At 34.5% G+C, this 22,730-nt stretch overlaps 4 protein-coding genes across 5 annotated transcripts in view; 3 read left to right on the top strand and 1 right to left on the bottom strand.

Moving 5' to 3' along the window:
- LOC106139154 (protein prickle) overlaps positions 1-22,730 on the top strand; it is a 348,600-nt gene that overhangs the window by 147,672 nt on the left and 178,198 nt on the right. The window lies entirely within an intron of this gene.
- Positions 710-1,472, top strand: LOC132902871 (uncharacterized). The gene has a single exon (XM_060949709.1). It carries the CDS (start codon positions 736-738, stop codon positions 1,252-1,254), a length of 519 nt encoding a protein of 172 aa, XP_060805692.1. The 5' UTR covers positions 710-735; the 3' UTR covers positions 1,255-1,472.
- Positions 7,535-11,777, top strand: LOC106139149 (glucose dehydrogenase [FAD, quinone]-like). Its single transcript, XM_013340532.2, has 4 exons — positions 7,535-7,548; positions 9,328-9,517; positions 9,891-10,203; positions 10,474-11,777. Exons 1-4 carry the CDS (start codon positions 7,535-7,537, stop codon positions 11,775-11,777), a joined length of 1,821 nt encoding a protein of 606 aa, XP_013195986.2.
- On the bottom strand, positions 11,828-14,315 carry LOC106139158 (glucose dehydrogenase [FAD, quinone]-like). Its single transcript, XM_013340542.2, has 3 exons — positions 13,956-14,315; positions 13,565-13,680; positions 11,828-13,256 (listed from the first exon to the last, which is right to left on the bottom strand). Exons 1-3 carry the CDS (start codon positions 14,313-14,315, stop codon positions 11,828-11,830), a joined length of 1,905 nt encoding a protein of 634 aa, XP_013195996.2.

Below are 22,730 nucleotides of genomic sequence, written 5' to 3'. Positions count from 1 at the left end.
TTTATTCGAGTCCAAGCTGTTATTGTTTAAAAAGCTATCAGCAAATATCTGTTGAACGGAGCTTTTAAGTGTCAATAAAATGTGATCACGCTGACCGTTTAATATCCGGGATCGGGCTCCCTCTCTCCCCCGGGCACAGATGTAGATATTTAATCTGTGCCGGATGTTCGGTCAGGAATATCAAATTTATTAGTTTTGAAAACCCTTACCTACTGATATTGTTAACCGTTTGCGATGTCTAAAAACTTGGGATTCTTCTTGTAGGCGATGGGCTAGTGGTCTGTCACTTCACTATTTTTATCTCAATTCCATCATTAAGCCATACAGCTGAACGTAGCCTTTCAGTCTTTTTAAGACTGTAAGCTCCGTCTTATCCATCGGCAGCACTGTCACGCTTAATTAAGTTGACAAACATCGTGTTTATAGTATTAGTATGAATTTTTCATTTTTACTTAGTCAAGACATTAACTTTTTAACGGTCCTTAAAGAGGAGATCCTCAGAACGTTGTTTTTTTATATAATGAAGGCGAATCTTTGCCACAACAGCAGGTTTGGAATTTTGCACAAACAGATAGTCAACGTAAACGCGACTCAATCGCTAGTCATTAAAGTGTAAATTGGATTGTTTAACAAAGCGGGTCGCATGAGCGGTGCGGGGGTATCGACCGCTCACCCGTCTCTGTCGCTCCTGTCAGATCCGCGGCGTCGGGCGCTCTCGCCGGACGTCACGCGCGCATGCTAAAATGCCCGCGCAGCCCCGCAATGTGCTGGCGAATTGTGAACAAAAAAACTGTGCAAATCGTGCTAATATATCTCGCTATTTACTTATTTATATCGTATATCATGCTGCCGGAGACGTTCTACACGTTTGTCAGCGATGAGCAGAGAATTGGTGACAAATATCCACTGATTTTCTTAGTCGCCCCCCGCGTGCCGGCGCTTACAGATGCGGAAGGCGCCGACGTCTTCAAAACTAGAGGCTGCGGGAGATGTTTTGTGACGAACAACAAAGGTTTTTTGCCAATAGGGCTGTACGATGCCGTGCTAGTTGTACACATTAACGAACAGGAGACCGCGTTCGCGGATCCGGATAAATTTTACCTGATCGAAAGTAGCCAAAAGTGCATCAAGAATAAGTTTAAGCACTGCAGTTGGGAACCGAAAATAACATCTATTGCCAGTAAGCAAACGTTCGACCTCTGCGGCTTCTGCGATCACCTAATGAAGAATATGAAGAAACCCCTCAAATTGTGATATTATAAGACTAAGTGAAGTAATGCCTTGTTTAATTAAGGTCTCGTGCCTGTGACCAAATAGATAGATATGTTGATGTTGTAATATTGGTGCTGGAGATGAATCTGTTTATATTATTGATTTTGTTTTGAATGATTGTATTAGTGAACAATAAATCGATTACGATACTTAAAATGAAGTACAAACGTTATATTTACAAATTATACGTTTTTAGAAACGTTCATTTGTTTTACTGGTTGAATCTATTTTGGGAGAACAGACACGGTAAATGTTCTTTACGCAAGAGTTTCTAGATCTGCATTTTTAGCATTCCTCCACAGAAAATTGTTATTATCCTACAAATAGACTAGAAATGAATTGTAAGACAATGTTGTTACATTTTGTAGTTAGATTGTAATCTTGGAATCTGTTATCTGTCTATGCAGCCCCAAAATAGCTGTGAATGTGGTTACAACACACTTCTGAGACCTTTTTTTATACTACGCTTTCTCACACTGGAATTTTGTACTAAACGGTACTTTTTATTTCATTCCGTAGAGGAACAATATTGTTAGTACTTATACTACTGAAGGAGTTTGGACTTTGTAAACTTGTATGATTATGTCAGGACAGGAATGTTTATCTTACACAAATGGGAAATACCACATGTATTATAGGAATATGTGTTGAAGGAAGTAATCAATATAAACCGTTACATCCTACATTTAGAAACACAGGAATTATTCAATCAGGATTGCAGCAAATTAGCAAATACAATGTTGTGCTACTTAGCATTGCTGTTGTGAATACCTACTTATATGACTTTAAAACTGATTCAGGTTACGAATGGTCTTTGAATTCATTTAATCATGTTTCAACGTATTTATGAATTTTTTTGTACCTTCTTAATTATATTCTTATTTTTGAGTTCATAGATTTACAAGACAAATTAAGGAATCTGCGGCCTTGCACCCCAAATAATAATTGAACGCTTGATCAAATTTTCATTAAAAGTCTGATTTGTGAGCCTATTTCATCCAAATCTTTTCATTTGATGCCTTCGAACAAATATACCCCTTCCAGAATTTCTAAACAAAGAAGTCAAATTATGAAGTAAGGAACAACTGAAAGATAAGCTAGATTATAAATAGAATACTTAATGAAATAGCTCATATTAGGTCGATTAATTTATTCACTGACTATATCAGAAAGACAATCACGTTTAACTTTCAACACCCTTTTGCTGGGTAAATAAATAAGTTTATGACGGTCAGGATGATTAAATGGATGGTAGAATATAGAAAATACTCACGAGAGGCGAATGAATAAATCAATAAAGATGATGTTGCTTTATAACGACAATTTATATAAGTTGTTTGTATTTGATAGATTATGTAGATATAGTGAATTACAAAACTGTAGACTTCATTTTTTGTTTTTATAATTCTCTTAATTCATTTAAGCTTTTGGTAAGAGTGGATATTTCCATTAGTACTTATTGTATTAGTCTAGTCTCTAGTCACACCCATTTAATTTGTATTAATGGAATTGTTCGCCCCCATAGACTTTATAAAATTGGAAATTTAAAAACATTATCAAATATTTAAAAAGGGTCTTTATTTGTTTTTTTGTGCTTTATAAAGTTTTGATTGAAAATTACATAAGTATCGATACTTTCATCATATTAGAAAAATCGTTGAAAATTTAAGTAATTTAGTAAAAGAGTCAATAAAGTTACTTGTCCGCATGGAATACACGTCACGTCTAAACAATTAGCGGTTCATTGACCGTGAGCTACTTGAAACTATCTGTGCTACAGTAAACTTCTACAGTCATTATCACAATCAATACTAATATTATAAAGCTGAAGAGTTTGTTTGTTTGAACGCGCTAATCTCAGGAACTACTGGTCGGAATTGAAAAATTATTGTTGTGTTGTATAGACCATTTATCGAGGAAGGCTTAAGGCTATATTACATCACGCTGCAACTATTAGGAGCGAAGAAATAATGGAAAATGTGAAAAAACGGGGAATATTATTCACCCTTGGCAGGGCTTTAATGATGCCCAAAATAACTATTCCACGCAGACGAAGTCGCGGGCACAGCTAGTGATAAATAAACGACATCTGGTACGATTAACTAAATTTTTCTGAAGAGTTTTATAAAAGAAAATTTATAAAAAATCTAAATTAAAATGAATTTTAAGGAGCGCGGACACATTCCATTCATGTAAAAAGACTCATAAAAAGTTTCTCAAACGATATGAAGCTAAAGTTAATTAATATCGAGATGAAATTGAAGGTTTGTTATAACTAGGCATTCTATTTTAACGAATTTGCTGACAATACTGTAATCAATATAAGTCATTTAAAAGATGCCCGATCTGAAGATCCTGTTGGATTTGCAAATGTTATTTATAGGATTCAAAAACTAAACTAGGTCTATAATTTAAAATCATTAGCGATCGCCAGAATTTTTGTTATAAATGTTTAAGTTACATAAATGTCTGTTATCTTTAATTATAAACCACTTAACAACGTCAGAGGGATCAAAGTGACTATAATTGTCCTTATGTTTACATTTATAGAAATCACGTCTATATACCTTGCGGGGTAGACAGAGCCAACAGTCTTGAAAAGGCTGATAGGCCACGTACAGCTGTTTGGTTTGATGCTAGAATTGAGATTCAAATAGTGATGGGTTGCTAGCCCGTCGCCCAAATGAAAGAATCCCAAGTTTATTAGCCTATCCTTTATTCGCCTTTTACGACATCCAAAGGAAAGAGATGTATAATTCCCATTTTTTTTCTATTGGTACATTATTACTAGCTTGTTAAGTAATTATGAATATGTTATTTTCTATAACGATATGAGCGTGTTTTGCACGAGTACATGTGAACAGACAAGGTCAGACCGGCCTTCACCTGTCTGCCCTGGTTTCTATCAGCCGGTTCTGTAGATCTGTACATACATACTTACATACATACATATTATTTTTATTATTATATATAATCTTTTGATTTTGATGAAATTAATACATTAACTTAATTTGTTTTTGATCTAAGTATTTTGTATTTGGCTCAAAATGATTCGTCTTTTGGCAGCTATACCTATATTATTGCTTTATTTCGGCAATAATGTTATTGTTCAATAACGACTTTAAAATTATTATTTGACTGAAATAAAGTCAATAATGGTATGATATTATTTGTGAGCGTAGAAGTGTTTTAGCGTGTGTTATATTTTTAATGTTTTATTAAAATACATAAAGAACGTAAAAAAATACTCGTATCATTTGTTTACACTTACAATCAGACAATAAACAAAAACAAAAAAAAAAAGAAAACTGATACTTAATTGGAAAGGAAATGATAATAAATAAAAAAAAACGACAGCCTTCAATAGCCGTCGTTCCAAATAGATGAAATTCCGTAATTGCTTACAGTCTTGTGTAAATAAAACATGATAACACTATTACGACTCGTACCTAATTGTAAAACGAAACATTCGTCACCAGTTATGACAAACAAAAAAATCGAATGACAATTAAGTTTATTTGTTTCTAGGTATCACCTAAAGCTTAATTCCCAAAAGTGATCTAGTGTCGTGTGGTTCCCGGCACCAATACCAAAAAAGAATAGGACCACTCCATCTCTTTCCCAGGGATGTCGTAAAGGCGACTAAGGGATAGGCTTATAAAATTGCGATCCTTTTTTTTAGGCGATGGGCTAGCATTCTGTCACTATTTGGATCTCAATTCCATCATTAAGCCGAGCAGCTGAATGTGGCCATTCAGTCTTTTCGGGATTATTGGCTCTGTCTACCCCGTAAGGGATATAGAATTATAGACGTGACTATATGTATGTATGATCTAGTCATCATGTCATATTTCAACAAATAAAATAAATAAATATACAGATTGAGTTGGCCTCGAAGTAAGTTCGAAGTGTGTTACGAGATACTAACTCAACGATACTATATTTTATAATAAATACTTATATATAATTTTTAATAAATTGACAATATGAGTACAAAAAAATCTATAATTAATATTTATCTACTATATTAATAAAACTTATTCTCTTTTAAAATATGATTTTATGATTATAACTTGTTTTAAATCATTTAAAATAATAATCATTACATTTAACTGATGTAAGTAGGTATGATTGAAGATTATAAATAGACATCCTGTTATCTAGACTAGTCATGTTTATAACTAAAATAGTATAATATGAGGCCATGGTTGACTGGATAAGAAAACGATTGAATTCTAATTGAAAATTCAAGATATTATTCAAACTAGTCTGGTTTTGTAACTAAATACATATAAACAAGTCTATATCCCTTGCGGGGTAGACAGAGCCAACAGTCTTGATAAGACTGATAGGCCACGTTCAGCATTTTGGCTTGACGATAGAATTGAGATTCAAATAGTGACAGGTAACTAATTTAAATTAATTTTGTTTATGTACTAAATTGTTTTATTTATATTATCAAATTTAAACGTTGAAACAAAAAGTTTAAAAATATAAGCAAGTACATATTCAACGTATTTACATAGGTACCTACATATTATCACAGCCATATCCCTTGCAGGGTAGATAAAGCCAATTATCTTGAAATACCTTTAAGTATTTAACTTAGTAAAAATTGTTTTTTGGAGAGGAAGTCTACAGTTACTTACATAAATTATGAATAGGTACCTATAGCGAGTATATTTAGCAAAACATGTGATGTGTTAAAAGGTTACTGAAGAAAATAAAACATTAATAATGTAATGACAATATTATGAGTAATAAAATTATTATGGTACATAAACTCCTAGAAATAATCTTTTTGTTTCCTTATAACAAATTTCATATTTGCCAAATGGTAATGTTCTAGATAAAGTAGATTATAGAGATATTTATATATGAATATATAAAATTTGTTAAATATATATATTTTTATATTAATTGTATAGCAAGACGCCAATTTATTAATTCATTCATATAAACGTACATAAGTATGTATCCCTTGCGGGATATACAGAGAGTCTTGAGTCCCAGCAGTTTTGAAAGATTGATAGGCCAAAGTGTAAAAATATAAAAATCGACCTTTTATTCAACGATACTTAGACATTTAAGTGAATATTAAGACATTTAAATAGAATTCCAAGAATGTAAAAAATATATTGACAAAATATTTTGGTGTTTTAATTTGGAAAATATTATAACGTCTCCTCAGGTATATATTTTAAAAATAATATTATATTTGTCGTAAAAAAAAAGTCAAAAGATTCATGGTCAAAAATGAAACTTAGAATTACAACGAAAATTTGTAAAATAATAAGTTAAATATTAAATGTTTTAATTTTTCACCTGTCACGTATTCCCACTTCAGATTGGTCTATAATTTAATTGTTTAAATATTTTGAATTGTAAAATTGATTTCAAATTGAAAAAACATTTATAAAAAAAATATTGATATTTTTATCCAAAAAACATTATTGTTTTTTTTTTAACTTTTATGATATAGTTACTTACTGTTACATAAATGTACAAATGTATAGGTGATATAAATAAATAAAACAGCTTTAAAAAAACTTTCGTATCCTTTTCCAATGTCTACCGTTTCTGACGCGTGGCAAGCAATTGCTCCACCAGCAGGCCTACTCTTGAATTTAATTCGATCTCGATTCGATCTCGACAATATCTCGCACGATTTCCTATCCCAGCATGGCAAGCGCGACGCCGCCGTTTATAGCGCGCAAAAAACAGTCGCTATTTCGCTTTTTTATAAGGAGGTGAAACGGGACAGCGATAGTTTTTCGCGCGATGTGTGCCTAGGTACATACGGGAGCTGGCACGATCTTAAGGCGATCCCCCTGAACAATTTAAATTTCAAAATTATTGTGATAAAGCGATTTACATCTATTTAAATTTTTGGGGGGCACGGGAGTGCCATAACCTAACCTAACCTAGTCTGTAAGTTAATATTCCACATATAGGTATTATACCCGTATGCCAGAAAACTTTTATGCCAAAGAATATTAGGAAAAAATAATTTATGCGAAAAATTGGCCAGGACGTCTCCTAATTTACGTATTTTTGTTAATCAACATACGATCGAAATTTATAATTACCTGAAAATTAAATAGCATACTGAACCAATTATTTCCAATACGTTTCGCCGCCCTAAGTTTTCAATTCCTCTCTATCGCAATCCAGGATATGCTCGTTCGAGCGTGCAGAATACATTACTTCCCTTTTCGGTATTGGGCAACGCACGCGCAGTTGCTTCTTCACCCTGTGCAAGATGGCTGCTTTAAGGTCTGTGATATTATGTCTATATAAACTTAGTGATCCAAAGTATTAGAAAACTGTGTGTGAATCTTTAAAATTATTTTAAACCGCCTTCGAAAAGAGATGGTTCTCAGTGCTACCTGTATGTATGTATGTTTGTTCGCGGTTATCTCGCGTTTCGCTGAACCGATTTATCAGGAAAGGAAGTGTTTGTTGCATTCAGAAGAAGGTTTAAGAAATTTAACCGACTTCAAAAAAGGAGGATATCGATTGGAGGCGGTTCTCTTCTTAGAAAGACTCCATATCTTTCCCAAGGATTTCGTACAAAGTGAATAAGAGATAGCCTTATAAACTTGGGATTCTTATTACTCGATGGGCTAGCAACCTGTCAATATTTGAATCTCAATTCTATCATTTAGCCAAACATCTGAACACGGCCTATCAATCTTCTCAAGATCGTCGACTCTGTCTACCCCGCAGGGGATATAGCCATGACTATATGTATGTAATATTACTTTTATTTCGCCCTAAATTTCAAAGCAAATTACCCGGTCGGAGCTAACGACGAACCAATAAAACCAAGAATGACCCAATTAGCGTGGTCTTTATAGCTTCAGTTCTTCGATGTGTTGGCCCAGTTCCAGCCCGCAGTTCTGGTAGCCTTGACCGGCACACTGTCAAGGTGGCTAGGGTATTACCCTGGAATTAATATCCCTTGACCTATTAATAGCTGAACGTAGCCTTTTTGAGGCAGTGGGTTCTGTCTACCGCTGACCCACTAAGGCTCTGAATTTATATCTCTAAAACCTAATGTTTAGTTGAACGCGGCCTTAAAGTCTTTTAGATACTGTTGGCTCTGTCTACCCCTGCCGTCTAATTAGTAATCTTTCCACTTGCCAGGATGCCACGACCCCTGCATACTTCACATTTATAACTCTCTTCATGCAAGTTTGTTGTTTTCGGGTACAGGAGCGGTAGTACCCTACCTTTCTGGGAAAGAGGCATGATTTTATGTAATATATAAATAAGAAAATAACTCAGTCTAGTAATTTGACACCTACCGTTTAAACCATTATGATGAAGGTTAATAAAATAAATTGCAGTTTTTTTCCAAAAAGAGATATCAAAAGGTTTGAAATAAAAAACCGATGGCAAATTTTTTTCTAACCCATGCGAAATTAGTACAAAAATTTATTAAAATGTGTGCCGTGTGGTTCCCGGCACCAATACAAAAAAGAATAGGACCACTCCATCTCTTTCCCATGGATGTCGTAAAAGCCGACTAAGGGGTAGGCTTATAAACTTGGGATTCTTCTTTTAGGCGATGGGCTAGCAACCTGTCACTATTTGAATCTCAATCCTATCTTAAAGCCAAATAGCTGAACGTGGCCTATCAGTCTTTACAAGACTGTAGGCTCTGTCTACCCCGCAAGGGATATAGACGTGATTATATGTATGTATGTATGTATTTATTAAAATCCTCGTGAACATAAATGAAGTGTGAAACAAAGTCTTCATTATGGTTGAAATCTTTGACGTTAGCGATATCTTACAAAGCGTAAATTTTAATAGTGTAAAACAAATTTTGTCTTACCGGTGATTTAACAGCGGTTTCAAACCTTGTCATGGTTCGATCAACATTGATAAGGTTTAACCCAAACTATCTGTTTCAAGCAACCAAGTCAACTGAACTTAAATTAATAATACATATAAGATAACGTAGTTACAATCTCAGTATTACGTTTTCAAATCTGACGAGATCAGGATTACAATAATCTGGTGCTTAATTAACCATTTTTGCCTTAGTGTCCAACTCCTAAGAGGTCTTCTTCTGCTGTCGACCCCGCTGGTTCTGTGTGACTTGTTCTCGAAAGCAACCAGGACCAAAGCTGATGAGAGGGACCTGAAGAGCAGCGTCTTCGACTTCATCATAGTAGGAGGCGGTACAGCCGGCTGTGTCCTGGCTAATCGGCTGTCAGCAGTTCCGGAATGGAAGGTCAGGGAAAGAGTAGATGATATTGTTAAGGTTAAAACGCTGTTGGCTTAAGTCGATACTAATTTATAGGGAGATGATTTCGTAGAAGATCATAATGACCACGACATTAACACTGAGAAAAAGAAGCATATCCTTATGACACTATTTCGAGTAGAATGTATTTTAGTACAATTTAGTGATCATATTTGGTGCAATTTGACGCCAAATAAATATATTTTCTTCAATTGCGTTGTCACAAAATATGTCAAATCGTCATCTAAAATGTAAGTTGACAATAAAGCACAGATCGCTCCTGCCTGGTAAACTTTCCGTTTTTACTTGAAAATCGGATAATTCTCAATTTTCCTTTCATAATTTTATTTCCATTCTCCAGATCCTTCTCTTAGAAGCTGGTGATGAGGAAAACATCGACTACGACATCCCAGGGGTCCCGACTAAAGATTACCGTCCTATTTTATGGAATTACCGCACAGAGCGCAACGGCTACTCGTGCCTGTCAAGACCAAGCGGCAGTTGTGAGGTCAGGACTGGCAAAGTCCTTGGAGGATCTAGCGTTACCAATGACATGAAGTACACCCGAGGTTCTAAAGTGGATTACGATGGCTGGCATGTCCCAGGAGCGCTCGGGTCCTTGGAATGGAAATTCACTAATGTCATTGACATGTTTAAGGCGTCTGAGGATAATGGTTAGTTGAACTTTTAATATCTATAATCATTGTTAGGCATACTCGTGAAAATTATGGAATTTTAACTATTTGTTGTAAAATAAAGTAGGTAATAACTTAATAAACGAATTGGCTGCCAGCCAGACCAAATCATAAATTTATGTAGTTAAATATCGCAGTAACATGATCATAGAATGAAATTACCTCCATTATACTATTATTTTGAATACTGCGAGCAATGTTTAAAATTATCTTTTATTAATAATATAAATTATATTTGTACACTTTTAGGTGACTACGAAACTTTGGTGAATTCGTTTTACCATTCCCGAGGTGGCGAAATGCGCATCCAAAAATTCAAATATTCTGATAGACCCATTGAGATATTTACTGCGGCCTTCACAGAAATGGGACTTCGAACTCTTGATATCAACCTGAATGTCGCCGAAGCTGTAGTCAATCATCAGTTTGCCATGTCAAACAACACACGTTTGAGTACCAATAACGCATTTCTAAAACCTGTCAGACATCGAAAGAATCTGGTTGTAATAAAAGGAGCCATGGTTACAAAAATCACGATAGACAAACTAGAAAAATCTGTAGAAGGTGTTGTTTACGAAATCGAAAAAGGAAAAGAAAGACCAGCGTACGCTAAACGGGAAGTTATACTGACAGGAGGGGCTATAAATAATGTCAGATTGTTGCATTTATCAGGAATTGGACCTGCAGCTGATTTAAAGAAGCATAACATATCTGTTTTAGTAGATTTGCCCGTGGGATTAAATTATCAAGATCAAGTCACTACTGGAGGCCTTGCATTTGCTATCAATGATGTAGAACCTGTCAGTGAAAGTGATATAATCAAAGACTTCAAAACATGGTTTCAAAGTCGGTCTGGACCTTTAGCTTCAAGAGGAATAAATCAAATATCAGCTTTCATCCAATTATATGAAGGCCTTAATGCCCCGGATGTGGAGCTCGCTTTAGAGGGAAACTTTATCAGAAGTGATAAGTTCATGTTAACAAATATAAGTGTTCATGCAGCGGAAGAAACAAATTTTCCACTTCCATATTATAATTTGGTTAATATTTATCCTGTACTTTTGAAACCGAAGAGTAAAGGAAAAGTGTTTCTTCACAAAAAGAGTCCCAAATATGGTAGACCAGTGATACAAGCTAACCTATTAAAGGAATCTGAAGATTTGGATTCAATAGTCGATAGTATAGACATAGCATTACAATTACTGGAAACTAGAGAAATGAAGAAAGCCGAAATCAAATTAGCTCCAATTGATTTATTCCCTTGTGATAGGTTAAGGAATAGAGAACAATGGAATTGTATAACAAGGCATTACACCAAGGCTATGAGTAATCCCATCGGCACGTGTCGTATGGGAGAAAATAGTACAGATTCCGTCGTCAATTATGAGTTGAGAGTACATGGCATAGAAGGACTAAGAATAGCTGATGCTTCTGTAATGCCAACTCATGCACGCGGAGGTATATTTGCTCCAACAATGATGATTGCTGAGAAGGCAGCAAAAATGTTATTAAAAGACTGGAAAGAAAACAGTAATAATTATTACAATACTTAGTGATTATACAATACAATTAGGAAACTTATACAAATAAATTAAAGGCCATATCAATACCAGGTAGTTTTTATTAAATCACTGGCCTTTTCGGCTATCATGATGACAGGAGCTGCGGTTGATCCCCTTGTGATCTTTGGCATTACTGATGCGTCTACTACTCTCAAGTTGGCACTGCCATATAACTTTAAATTTTCATCTACCACTGATTCTGCGTCTTTTGAAGTTCCCATTTTGCAAGTCCCCACGTAGTTGTGTAATGGAGTTGAAAAATGTCTTATAATGCATGACCAAAATTCAGCGGTGACTCGTTCGTGATTTTTACAATCGTTCTTCAGAATAGGCCGTGGGTCAAATTCATAACCCGAGTTCTTAAATACTTCTGTGTCAAATATCTTAACGACTTCTTGTATTCCTTCCAACAATTTCTTTTCATCACTTGGGTCTTTGAGAAAATTAGGGTAAATTAACGGTTTACCGAATATCGGATCTGTTGCGTTCAAAATTACTTGTCCTCTACTTTGCGGTGTTAGTAGTATAATACACATATCAATAAAATCGTAATACATATTAGAGTTGTGACCTTTAAATCGGATTTCGATGTCAGGAGTACCCAGAATATCCGATATTGTAGATTCTAAGAATGCCACTACTTGGTAATTAGCTGACAGTGGACCGATTCCTTTTGCATAGTAGGTCGTTATATCACGGAGTTTTTCAGGAAAATCACACGTGGTAGCTGTCTTTGTTAACTTAATGACCGGTAAACATACAGATATGTGGTCATGAAAATTTCCTCCCACGGGCAAGTCTGCATATGATTTTATATCTAAATATTCTAAATAGTCTTTGGGCCCAACACCAGATTGCATTAATAACTTCGGTGAGTTTATTGCCCCTGCACTCAATATCACTTCTTTACTAGCTTTAACTCTAAATTTTGTACCATTTTTAATATAATTTATACCTAAAGCCTTAAGAGTGTCCCCCTTCTCTTCAAAATTTATTTTCGTAACTAACGCTTCAGTTTCTATATCTAAGTTATGTCTAAGTTTTCTGACAGGATCAATGAAAGCAGTGTAGGCACTAACTCTTTCGCCAAAGTAAGACATGGTTTGTATTCTCATGAATCCTAATTGCTTTCTGCCATTGACGTCTGTGTAGTTATATCCTAATTCATTTAATGCGCTAAGGAGAATGTCAACATTGTCATCTACATACGGATATCGTCCGACATCTAAAGGGCCTTGTGACGAGTGAAATAGTTTATTTTTAGATATGTCTTTATCATAGTTTCCTTCCGAGTATTTGAAGAAGGGCAGGATTTGGCTGTAGCTCCAGCCTTCGTTGCCATTGAGCGACCACATGTCGTAATCGGCGGGGCTTCCCCTGATGTACGCCATATCATTAATGGAAGACGTGCCTCCTAGCACCCGCCCTAGGACTACTTCACAGCCTTTTTCACCGCGATGGTTACAAAATCTGGAATCAGAGGATGAAATATTCTATTTTATTTTGAACCTCATTAACAAACCTACCTCTTAGTTTAAATGGTAGTTTCAAAAATTTTGTTGTTCTAATAATTCATAAAGTTTCCAATTTTCATTGATATTTTATTACAAATTACAACCAGAGCTCATGAATTTAATCACAGGATATCCGAAAGCGCTGTCAGTCATCAATTCATAAAAAAGCTCGAAGTCGGCTAAAATAAACATACATACATATGTCATGTCGCTGTAACTTTATCCCTCGTCTTTATCTTACGGGGTAGAATGACGAACACGTACCCTTTCTTGGGTCTCATTGAGTACTGCCAGTCCAGTGCTGACCCCTTGAACTCGCTCGTCAGCGACGGGATTAAAGCCATCTTGGGTTCATCTGGACCTGCTTCCACTAACAGCACCTGGAAATAGTTTTTAAAACATTGTTGTAATTTAATTGCTTAAAAAATACGAACAAAAAATTTTGACGTATCAATTTTGAGAGCTTTACAAATTAAAAAATCATTTTTGAACAATATGATACTCATCACTGTAGTTCATATTAAACTTATTGTACTGTAATGGACATATTTTGTTAGTAACTACAATGCAGACTTTAATACTGTTAAATTATTAACACGAAAGGAACCATAAAATGTGTTACAGAATAATGACTGAATGTTCTCAAATGTCTTACCTTCCATTTTCTATTCTCTGAGAGCCTGCTTGCAACCACACATCCCGCAGTTCCTCCTCCAACCACAATAAAATCATATTCCTCAACTCTCTCCACTTCTTCATTGGAACTTTCACTATCTTCTTGATATTTGTTAACACGAAACGACTCACTAAACGGAGACATCAATTTGAAATGTTTCTCTTTTCTCATCTCAACGGTTTTCATCAAATCCGCCTTGTTCTTACCAAAATAATCGGGCTCTTCTTGAATGTAACCAAATAAAGTATGCACTAGTGAAATTAGTAGTATTGCTGTAGGAGCGCATTCAATTCTGCCGTCACATATTTTACACAGATTATCCGTTATGTTGGTGGACATTGCATCTTTTACATTTTGCATAAAACTCTTCACAAATTTGATTCAACTTTGATTGTTTCACTTCTATATCAATATTACTTTATCATTAGGGTTTTTTTTAGGTCAGACAGTAGTGGTTTTGTGTAAAAAACAGTAACTTAGCTTTAAAGTAACACCGAGACAACACCAAACAAACATTAAGTCCTAATTTTTAATATTTCAACGATTTCTTTAACGCTTTCCACAAATCGAGCGCACTCATTAATTTTACGATTTGTACTATTAACCTTCACTAACGCATTTTTGTTTTCTCTAATCCCTTTAACAACACAATTTTTATTATAATTTACTTGTGATTTTTGATGTATATTTACAAGTCTTCTTAGTGTTCGACTGACCGAGTCAGACGATAGCTCGTCTCTGCGTCAGATGTGGGCATCCGAGAATTTGTTGTTTGCAACCATTGTTGTGTCCACTTTGTTTGTCTTCCCGGAGTCGATTCAAACGACAGGCACTCTCAATTTATATTCCATATATATAGTTTACAGTTATCGCAAGTAAACATTTGTCTATTCTTTGCCGTGCCATTGTTCCGAACTGTAAGAAAACAGCAATATTCATTATTTAATTACAGCTTAATGATGAAAATTTTAGCTTTCTAGCTATCACGCGGTTTACGAGATATACACAGGCGACAGACAGACACACAGACAAATAGACAGCGGAGGCTTAGTAATAGGGTCCCGTTTTTACCTTTTAGTTACGGAACCCTAAAAATTACTTTAAAGAAATAGCTCATAGAAAACGAAATGTATCAATGATTCATTGATTACTGCACCTGTTACCTACAATATTTAATAATCGCCTGTCCGTTGTTCTGTGTATCGATTTCTCGTTTCCTTCAAGTCAGGGTTACGATGCTAACTAGTAATTACCACTTTTACTGCAAATAAACCTTGCTGAAATATACATTAAAGAATTCTGTTGAATTGGAGAGTTGTTCATCAATGTGGTTTCTGAAACTAGAATTGGATCACTTTCTATGTTTTCCATGGATGTCGTAGAAGGCGTGTAAGGGAAAGGCTTATAAATTTGGTACTCTTCTTGTAGGCGATGGGCTGTCACTATTTAAATCTCAGTTCCGTCTAGACTTAAAAAATATTGATAGTAAATGAAACAATTTTTGATGAATAAGAAATAATATGGGTAAGGCCGCCGAAATTGTCAATTTTTTTGTGTGACTTTTGGTCGCTTTTTGTCGAACTACCATTATGAAGATATACTCCATAAATTGTAAAGTATACCTTAAATATATGTTTACCATCGAAGAATAATATGATAGCCCCTACTGTTACTGTAATACCGGTGCAAAAATTCCAGATATAACTTGTTTGACGACAGTTTAAAATAAAAAAAGCGTTTTACTTTTGTGTTACATTTTTTTTTGTGTGACGAATTTATACCCATTGTTTTGATTAAAACTACCAAATAGCAAAACAAAGTATTAATATGGCATCACTTTTACCGACATATAAATGAAAAAAAGGCAGACAATGTTGTTTTGTCACAGGAGGCATTTTGAAAGTCCGTTACATAATTTGCTCTGATTGAATAAAAAATTTAAAATTGTGATTTTGAAGGTAAGTAACAGAGATTTGTTTATTTTTGTACCGAATTTCTATGCAAAGTGTTTTAAAGTGTGCGTGGAATCGCTCATAAGCGTCTAATTGTAATAAATAACCAAGTTATAACCAAAAAATATTTTAAATATTTTACTTTTGTGTTGCTTTTGTATGACATATGTGTTACGCTTGTATTACTTCTGTGTTATTGTAACACAAATTTACGTGTTGCGTAACACAATAGATTTGTAAAGCCGCATTCACATTCTGTGAATTGAAAGTCGTTTAGTTTAAATGGTGCTACCTACAATCTCCCGTTGAAATAATAATTATTGATGTTTGATTCCTCTCCGTCGTGCTTCTTCCAGCCAGATAAATAGGCAAACAGAAAAAATATAAGTAATTGTTTTGGTTGTAGGTATTGCGTTATTTGAGAGCCCTAAAAAAATGTTTACCTAAGTATTCTATTTACTTTAAAAAAATATTCTCAAATTTACAAACCGCGATGAGTTAATTTTACTGGTCAATGTCTGTGGTACACAAGTGATTTAAAAGAACCAAATATACGCGGGGTTTTTATATGTGGTTCAAATATAATGAATGACATTGTAATATGTATTAATGTTATTTATAATTTTGGTTGAAAATTACTTGTTATTGATCTTAGTCGTAATGAATCACATCTTTTCATTGCAGCCAAATCCCTGATGCGCTTCTGTTGTAACAGCTGTAAGGAATCCGATTTCTCCTGTCTTTCAAACCACTTAAAAGCTATTTCTAGAGCTTCAAAAGCTTCTGCGTGAGATGTTCCTTGACATTCACCCTCAGTGTCAGTCTCTTCTTTGAGATGAGAGCGGGAGAAACTTGTCCCCACATGTCTAGTAGCGCGGTACTGGAGCCGTGACGCGAGTCCGGATAATCGGAATTTCGGATAATCGGGATTCTACAAGTTTTCCCTGCTAGTAGTAGTGGTATGTGCAGTATAACAGAAAGTTAGTTGTGTTCATAATATTTTTGAAATTAAAAATATTGGTAAAATTACAAAAGTCTTTTATTCAAACCCTTTTTTACGGCCTCTGTGGCGCAGCGGTAGTGCGCTTGTCTGTGTCACCGGAGGTCCCGGGTTCGATTCCCGGCCAGGGCATGATGAGAAAAGAACTTTCTCTGATTGGCCTGGGTCTTGGATGTTTGTCTATATAAGTATTTATTATAAAATATAGTATCGTTGAGTTAGTATCTCGTAACAAAAGTCTCGAACTTACTTCGAGGCTAACTCAATCTGTGTAATTTGTCGCGTATATATTTATTTATTTATTTATATACTTTTTCATTACCTACTTCATTTTTACTGCAGTTACTTACTTATATTCGTTAAGGTTATTTTAGTCACCAATCTGAAACGAACTTTACCCAAAATGTTCGTTGCTTTTGGGTTACATTTGTGTTATGGTAACTCAAAATGTCTTGTGTTACTTTTGTGATACAATTGACAATTTTCGCGGCCTGACCCATATACGTGCGTACATATAATTACGTCTGAATCCCTTGCGGGGTAGACAGACTGAGGGAATCAACAGTGAAATAGTGAGAAGTTGCTCGCCCGACAAATAAAGAAATTAAAATCCAGGCGTGTCTTTTCATCTCAAAAAGGAGCCTGTTCAACTTGGCAAACTGAAATCAATAAAAAAAATATGTTTATCATATAAGTTATTCACTCTGACTTCTACTGTGTGGAAAACAATGTTACAAAATTACCTTTTAATTTTTTTATAATAAAGCAAAATAATTAAGGAATTTTCGTATATGATGATCGCATTTAAAATAATAATATTCAGTCGCAGGAAATGTTAAAAATTACTGTTGTAACCCACAATTCGTTGTTTAGCCGGAAATGCAACATTACCTAATCATAGGCGTTAAAATAATGACAGGTCGGTCAAATTTCCTAACACTATAAGGTACAATACCGTGTGATTTCAACATTTAATAATAGTTCCCAAAACATAAACGCACGAAATTATCCATTCTAGCAATTGCTTGAACCACCCACTGTGCCACTATACATACATATTATCACGTCTGTATCCCTTGCGGGGTAGACAGAGCCAACAGTCTTGAAAATACTGATAGGCCACGTTCAGCTTTTTGGCTTACTGATAGAATTGAGATTTTTATAAAGTGACAGGTTGCTAGCCCGCCGCCTAAAAGAAGAATCACAAGTTTATAAGCATATCGCTTAGTCGCCGTTTACGACATCCATGGGAAAGAGATAAAGTGGGTCCTATTCTTGTTTCTATTGGTGCCGGAAACCACAAGGCACTATTTTATAAGGTTAAATAAACCTTATTATTTTGTAACGAAGGAGAAAATTATTTACTATGTATGTATGTATAAGGTATGTAAATTGTGTCAAACGTAGTCAGGTTTTTTTTTTCGTTATTTACATATTTATTTAATTATAAATTACTATTATGTTGTATAGCCCAAAAGGCTCCAACATTTAATAAAGACACTACGTCTTTCCGTTAATAACGTAAGTAGCGACGAAAGGATTGAACACTTTCACCTAATACAATCATGATCCAAGGGTTAGGTTCCCCTGTTTCGCTCACGGAGGTCAGATGGGGGTCAGGTCAAGAATACCTTAAACCGTCGAGTATGAAGAGAATTTTATGAATGTAGATGATTCGAAAGAAATAGGTCTATGCAGGGATCTTGACAAGCGGAAACAAGTTGTCACTGTCAACTTTTATCTTTTGTCAATTTTCGTGAATACGCCCTCAAGAGTAAAATAATGCACCGGCTAATTGGTGATTTCAAAAACTAATTAACAAGTTGAATGAATCTCAATTATATTCAACTCCTTTCATTTTTCAATAGCAATTACTTTCTCCGACGTACTTCTCTGTTCAAACGATCCAATAAGGCGCCCTTTCGCAATCAACATTAAATAATATTTTAAACGGTATAATGAATACAGCTTACCATAACGATCTCCATTGTAATAATTGAGAAATTAGCTATCTCCAAACCCGTTATAGCCAGGGGCAGGCAAACCCGAACGTACGGTAAACTGGCAATAACAATAGTCCAAAATTATTATTGCACGATCCGAAACCATAAATGGTGGAAGCCGTACGAAAATAATCGAAACCCATAAAAACTGCCTGATGAAAGTTTATGGGAATTTGGCGCCAAAATAGAAGTTATTTTCCCGAAGGGTTTAACGAGCGACGTGTACTGCCATCTGTCGATGAAGTTTCGAATTAAATGGTTTTTGTTCTAAAAATATCCGCTACGTAGCGCTAGAGAGCATCAGTACTTATAAATAGCGTTGAAAATTCCGAAAGAAACAAATTGTTTTTTTCGGTGAAAGAAACGTTTTTTCGTTTTTTACCGTTTTATTGGTTTGTTACATTGAAATATATCACAATAAAACCTTGGGGAAAAAACGGTTTTATTGAGATTTTCGTCGTTTGTTTCGAAAAATATAAAAAAAACGATTGGAAAACTATATATATATTCTATGTATAATTACCAATTTTTAAAAAAATGATGCTTATTGTAAGGTAATCAATACTTTTCCTATCGTATTTTTCCGTTTCTTTCATATCCTACTACTATTATAAAGGCGAAAGTTTGTATGGATGTATGGATGTTTGTTACTCTTTCACGCAAAAACTACTGAACCGATTACCATAAAATTTGGTATGTAGGTAGCTGAAGACCCAGAATAACACATAGGCTACTTTTTATCCCAGAGTTCTCGCGAGATTGATTGGGTTTCCATGCGGACGAAGTCGCGGGCGGCCTCTAGTTTACTTATAAATGATACTGTTTGTATCACAGAACACAGGGACTTTGTATCTAGCTTTGTATGACCCTAATGAGATATTTATTTTAAAAGTATAACAAATAAAATAGTACATACATATATTTTACGTTATAAATGGTTACGGGAAGGCACAGTCACTTCATCTTCCTATATCAACAACATAACAACATGAGATATTTGGAATACTTAACATAAATACTTAATATTAATATTTTTAACATACTACAGTAAAAACACTAGGGATTTTTAATTATTCCAAAGACATCATTTATTTATCTTTTCATGTTTACATTGTTTGTTATCTATACCGATTGAGCGAAAGGTATTTCCAATCAGAATTCAACATAGAAGGTTGTTAGTAATTCATTATCAAATCAATCTAAAGCTATCAGCGGCTCAGGAAATCGTATAAATTACTACGATCGGCTTCTTCACATGCTGGGAGATAACATCGCCGATAGATCTTATCGTCCAATAAATCAAAAAGTACGAGATTCACTTCTGATTATTGCTAAGCGTTTATTTATTATTGTTACAACAATTTCAACAGAAAATAGCGAGAGATGTAACCTTTTTTATCTTTATTTTTATATTTTCTTATACGAAGTACTGTCATTTATTTATAGTAGTAGGTAATTGTGATAATATTGTAGTAATAGTGGTGGTTAGTAGTAAACAGTAATCTCCATGTGCCGTGTGGTCCTCGGCACCAATAAAAAAAATAAGATCTGTAGGAAATATACTCCGTTCGGTTGAATGTTAGGAAAATCTGAACTAAACATTTTAAATCCAGCATTTATATTGAACATAATGATAGAAATGAGATTCAAATAGTGACGGGCCAGCATATCGCCTATGCCTAAGTCGCCTTTTACGAAATCCATGGAAAAGATATCATTATATTAAATAAATAAAATACACTTCAACAGCCAAATTCCACTCCTCGTATGCATTACCTTTGTAATACCATAACACTTACTCGTGTGAACCTACACAGGTACATAAAAGTCTAGAACTGTGGCTTGGAACTAGGCAGGTGCGAAGTTAGAAAGGATATCATTAGTTTTATAGCTCTGCATAAGGCAACCGTGGGGATTCCAGTCGTTTTGTAGTCTATGGTATTCCGCGGGTCCACTGAAAGACAGATAAAGTATTAATATTATTGTTATCGCATTATATATTAGTAATTTTAAATTAGAATAGCTGATTATGCATTAGTAATAATGTTAATTATTGAATAAAACAGGCATTTTAATGCCAACTAATGCTCTTGCGGTGAGAGACAACGTCGTGAAGAAAATTGCACATTGAGTGCACATTACTGGAATTTATGTTTTGTTTCTTTAACATAAAAATCACGCTTTTTCCCCAAAGGGTTAGGCAGAGACCACATCTTTCCCCTTGCCATGAACCCTGCAAACTTCTTAAGCTTCATTCGCATTCATTTATTTTTTCATGCATTCGTCGTCTGTAACGTAATTGTACTTTTTGACCTGATTTTTCGATGGAATAAAAATTATTTCAGTCGAGTTGTATTTGTGTCTACCTTTTACGATTTTACGGCATAATTGCTCAACATGTACCTTATGAAATTTAATATTATACAAAGCGTGATCAAATAATTATTAAATTTTCGCGAGCAAACTCGCAGATAATAGCTAGGTATAAATAAATAATATACATATTTCGTGAAAAATACTCTTCTTTAATTAATTACTTATTTAAATGACATAATATCGATTATTAAAACTGATTGGTCCCTCTAAAAACGCGGGATGCTTTGTGGTTTGAAAACATATTTACATGTGAATTTTAAATTTGTTGACAAATTTAAAATTCACATGTAAATATGTTTTCATTATATTGTTGTCGTTATATTGACTTTAAATATATGTATCGAATATCGATTAACTACCATAACGAGTCGATGCTTACATATTATCGGTAAAATGCTTATAAAAATAACGAATCAAGACATGTTATCACATAATTATCCATTGCGGTGTAGACAGAGCTTATAGTTTCACAAAGACATGTTCAAATATGAATAAATCTGATTTGTAATAACTTTCTACATGCAAAATTAGATGTAGCGATAATCTAGTATCTGCCTGTTCGACGTTGTCTGTCTGTCTGTCCGTGCTAGCCGTGTATGCTGTCCGTAACTCTGCTTGTAAGACTTTCAATGCCTCGTTAATTAGTGGCTTAGAGGGCATTCTTGTCTCTGTTTTAATATAAATAGGTATCTAAACCATTGGACTGGACAGAGTCTATAAAATTAAATGCTCTTTTATATTATCACTTGGCATTTTTCTTAATTTCAATTTCATCACTAAATCGAGCGTATAGTATAGTATAATAGAGTAGATTATAGTCACATGACTATTACTTTTAAAAGGGCAAGCTTGTAACTTGACTCTAGTCTTTGGTAATATTTAACGAATCATTAAAATTCTTTGCCGTGGCGGGCAGCTAGTATGAGATATGTTGCTGCTAAAATCTTGCAATAACAAGGCATATAGCTGTGTCATCTATTATTTTTATACTCATTTTCACAATAAGTAGACATTATTAGAACATAACGTACGTAAGTTTTGTTTTAAAAATAGCATAATGTAGGTCTATTAATTCGATATACTTACTTATAAAAATATAGCTTACTACTTACAATGTCCTTAATAATCTAAAAGAGCGTAATGTGATTAGACCATCATTTATGCACTTAAGTTTCAAACGAACAACAAAATTAATTTATTCATTGTTTCATCTTTTTCTCAAAGTCTTCTCATTTATCGGTTGTAATACCTCCTAAAACCACGTCGACAGCCTACAGCTACCCAAATTCCTCGTGGTAACCCGTTCTACCTGCCAGCCTCGGTTTGGGCTTTCCGGCGTCCGTACCCCAAAATTATCCGCCATTATGGATGCTCAGATTTATGTTACGCGGTGCGTGACCATCTTGAATAATGTTGTTTAGTG

Source organism: Amyelois transitella, chromosome 19 (assembly GCF_032362555.1).
Source record: "Amyelois transitella isolate CPQ chromosome 19, ilAmyTran1.1, whole genome shotgun sequence".
NCBI classification, from domain to species: Eukaryota; Metazoa; Arthropoda; class Insecta; order Lepidoptera; family Pyralidae; genus Amyelois; species Amyelois transitella.
The sequence above is the reverse complement of the archived record's forward strand: the minus strand, read 5'-3'. Positions and strand labels throughout refer to the sequence as shown.

Bases quoted from the DNA above. Each gene is read 5' to 3' on its own strand.
- LOC106139158 (XM_013340542.2), bottom strand. From the start codon at position 14,315: ATGTCCACCAACATAACGGATAATCTGTGTAAAATATGTGACGGCAGA. The intron at 13,681-13,955 runs GTAAGACATTTG...AACTATTTCCAG, and splicing joins CAGAGAATAGAAAATGGAAG to GTGCTGTTAGTGGAAGCAGG. The intron at 13,257-13,564 runs GTACGTGTTCGT...CTCTGATTCCAG, and splicing joins TCAATGAGACCCAAGAAAGG to ATTTTGTAACCATCGCGGTG.
- LOC132902871 (XM_060949709.1), top strand. From the start codon at position 736: ATGCTAAAATGCCCGCGCAGCCCCGCAATGTGCTGGCGAATTGTGAAC.
- LOC106139149 (XM_013340532.2), top strand. The intron at 9,518-9,890 runs GTCAGGGAAAGA...TCCATTCTCCAG, and splicing joins CAGCAGTTCCGGAATGGAAG to ATCCTTCTCTTAGAAGCTGG. The intron at 10,204-10,473 runs GTTAGTTGAACT...GTACACTTTTAG, and splicing joins TAAGGCGTCTGAGGATAATG to GTGACTACGAAACTTTGGTG.